The 2549-nt window shown below is 33.7% G+C and overlaps 1 protein-coding gene across 1 annotated transcript in view; it reads left to right on the top strand.

Annotated features, from left to right (window-relative positions):
• LOC107876776 (FBD-associated F-box protein At4g13985-like) overlaps positions 1-487 on the top strand; it is a 6805-nt gene extending 6318 nt beyond the window's left edge. The window contains 2 exon segments of the mRNA XM_047394121.1: positions 11-140; positions 369-487. Of these exon segments, the coding sequence (XP_047250077.1) occupies positions 11-140; positions 369-487 (249 nt within the window).
• The last annotated feature ends 2062 nt before the right edge of the window (positions 488-2549 follow it).

The raw sequence follows: 2549 nt of genomic DNA, 5'->3' as shown, positions 1-2549 counted from the left end.
AATAGTTTAGCCATTGGAAGAAAGTCAATCAAGACGTAGTTCAAGATCAGCCAAATCAAAAGACTTTGGACCTGATTTTCAAGCTTATTTGGTTGAAAAGGATCCTGAAAGTTATGCTGAAGCTATGTCTTCACATGATGGTCCATTTTGGCGTGAAGCCATTGATGATGAAATGCATTCTATATTATCTAATAATTCATAGATATTGTCAGATCTTCCTCCTGGATGTAAATCAATTGGTTGCCGATGGATTTTTAGGAAGAAAATGAAATCCGATGATACTTTAGATAAGTAAAAAGCCCATTTGGTAGCTAAAGGCTTTACTCAATTGAAAGATATTGATTATTTTGATACTTTTGCACCTGTAGCTCAGATGACCTCTATTCATCTCTTGACTGCTCTAGCAGCAATTCATGGTCTTGTGATTCATCAGATGGATGTGAAAACTGCATTCTGGAATGGAGATCTAGATGAAGAAGTTACATGATACAACCAGAAGGATTTGTCAATCCTGGTTAAGAACGTAAAGTTTGTAAACTTCTTAAATTTCTTTATGGATTAAAACAAGCTCCAAAACAATGGCATGATAAATTAGAAAAGTTATGATTTCTAATGGCTACTTAATCAATGGTGGAGATATCTGCATATTTAGTAAATTTCAAGAAAATTCTGGTGTTATAATATGTCTTTATGTAGATGACATGTTGATCTTTGGAACTGATATCGAAAGAGGAGTCAAAGAAACAAAATATTTTCTTGCTTCTCAGTTTGAAATGAAAGATCTTGGAGAAGCTGATGTAATTTTAGGCATCAAAATTGTAAGATCGGCAAGTGATTTGACTCTTACTCAATCAAGTTATATTGTGAAGGTTCTAAAGAGGTTTGGTCATTTTGACGACAAGCCTGCTCCTACACCATTTGATCCTAGCATCAAACTAGTACGAAACTCTGGTGATATTCTTGATTGTTGGGAGTCTTATGTATGCCATGCATTGTACCAGGCCAGATATTGGTTATGCTATAGGAACTTTAAGCAAGTTTACTGGTAGCCCTGGAATTGAGCATTGGAATGCCTTAATTCGTATTTTAAGGTATCTGAAGGGTACAATTAATGTTGGCCTGCATTATTCTATCTTTTCAGTAGTTCTTGAAGGCTATAGTGATGCTACTTGGAATTCTGATCCGAATGACTCTAAATCTATTACTGCTTGGATTTTCACTTTGGCTAGAGCAGCAATATCTTGGAGATCAAAGAAGCAGACATGTATTACTCACTCAACCATGGAGTCAGAATTTATCGCTATGTCTTCTACTGGAGAAGAAGCTGATTGGCTACGGAGTATGCTGATAGATATTCCATTATGGGGTAAGCCAATACCACCTTTGACTATATATTATGATAATAAAACTTTTATATTTTGGGCTTCAAGTGATTGTTACAATGGCAAGTCAAAACAAGTCCGTCTCAAACACAATCATGTGAGAATATTATTGGAGGATGGCATAATATCGCTTCAATATGTGAAGTCCAAACTCAATTTAGCAAATCCTTTGTCTAAAGGGTTAGGCAAGGAATTGATGGTACAAACTTGTAATGGGATGGGAATGAAGCCTGTTGTAGATTGATTGTACTTTATGGTAACCCTACCAAATGATATAATTTTAGGTTCAAAGGAAAAAATAAGCAAAGTTACAATTGTGAAGCACATCAATAAAATTTCCTTTTTTCCTAGAGAGTGAGTAGATGTGTATAAGTTGAGATTTATTCTCTTGATAAATCTATAAGACCGATATCGGTTGGAGTAAATAATAACACTCTTGATAAATTTGACAGTATTCCTACAAAAGAAAAGAATGAGATTATATTCTCTTATTAAGTCTATACACCAATTTCGGTTGGAGTGTGTAGGAACACTCTTGATAGATTTACTGATACTTTGTTGTAAAGGAGGATGAGATTAATTTCTCTTAATGAAATTCATAGACTACTTAGTCGGAGTATGCAAAGTTACTCTTGATAAATTCACCGCACTAAGTGCGAAGTGGAGGCCGCTTCAATAAGATTTTTACAGGAAAATCTTAAAGCACTTAGCTAAAAGGATTCGGGACACATGGCCATAAGGTGTCAAAGGATTTTGATTTTCACCGGAACATAGCAATATGCGTGGAGTATTTTTCTACTTCATTCAATGAACCACTTAGTTCAAGATTTGTTCACTAAGTAGTCAATGATTTAGAAAGTCTTCACTAGCTAATGGTTTAAGTCCAAAAGACACCATTATTGATGCATGTTGCTAGATTGATGTCTCAAATGAATTTTGTTTTTTAAAGATAAAATTTCTTGAAACAAGTGGGGGATTGTTGATTTTATGTTTCAATAAATTTTGAAACAAATACATCGGTTAAAGATTTTTTAAGAGTTATGTTTCAATTAGTTTTGAAACAAATGCATCACTTAAAGTTTTGAGTTACAAAGGAAATGAATTTGATAAATTCATTATCCATAAGTTTTGAGTTACAAAGAAAATGTATTTGACAAATTCACTATT

Source organism: Capsicum annuum, chromosome 7, assembly GCF_002878395.1.
Source record: "Capsicum annuum cultivar UCD-10X-F1 chromosome 7, UCD10Xv1.1, whole genome shotgun sequence".
Lineage (NCBI taxonomy): Eukaryota > Viridiplantae > Streptophyta > Magnoliopsida > Solanales > Solanaceae > Capsicum > Capsicum annuum.
Note: the sequence above shows the minus strand (reverse complement) of the source record. Positions and strands in the feature narration are given on the sequence as shown.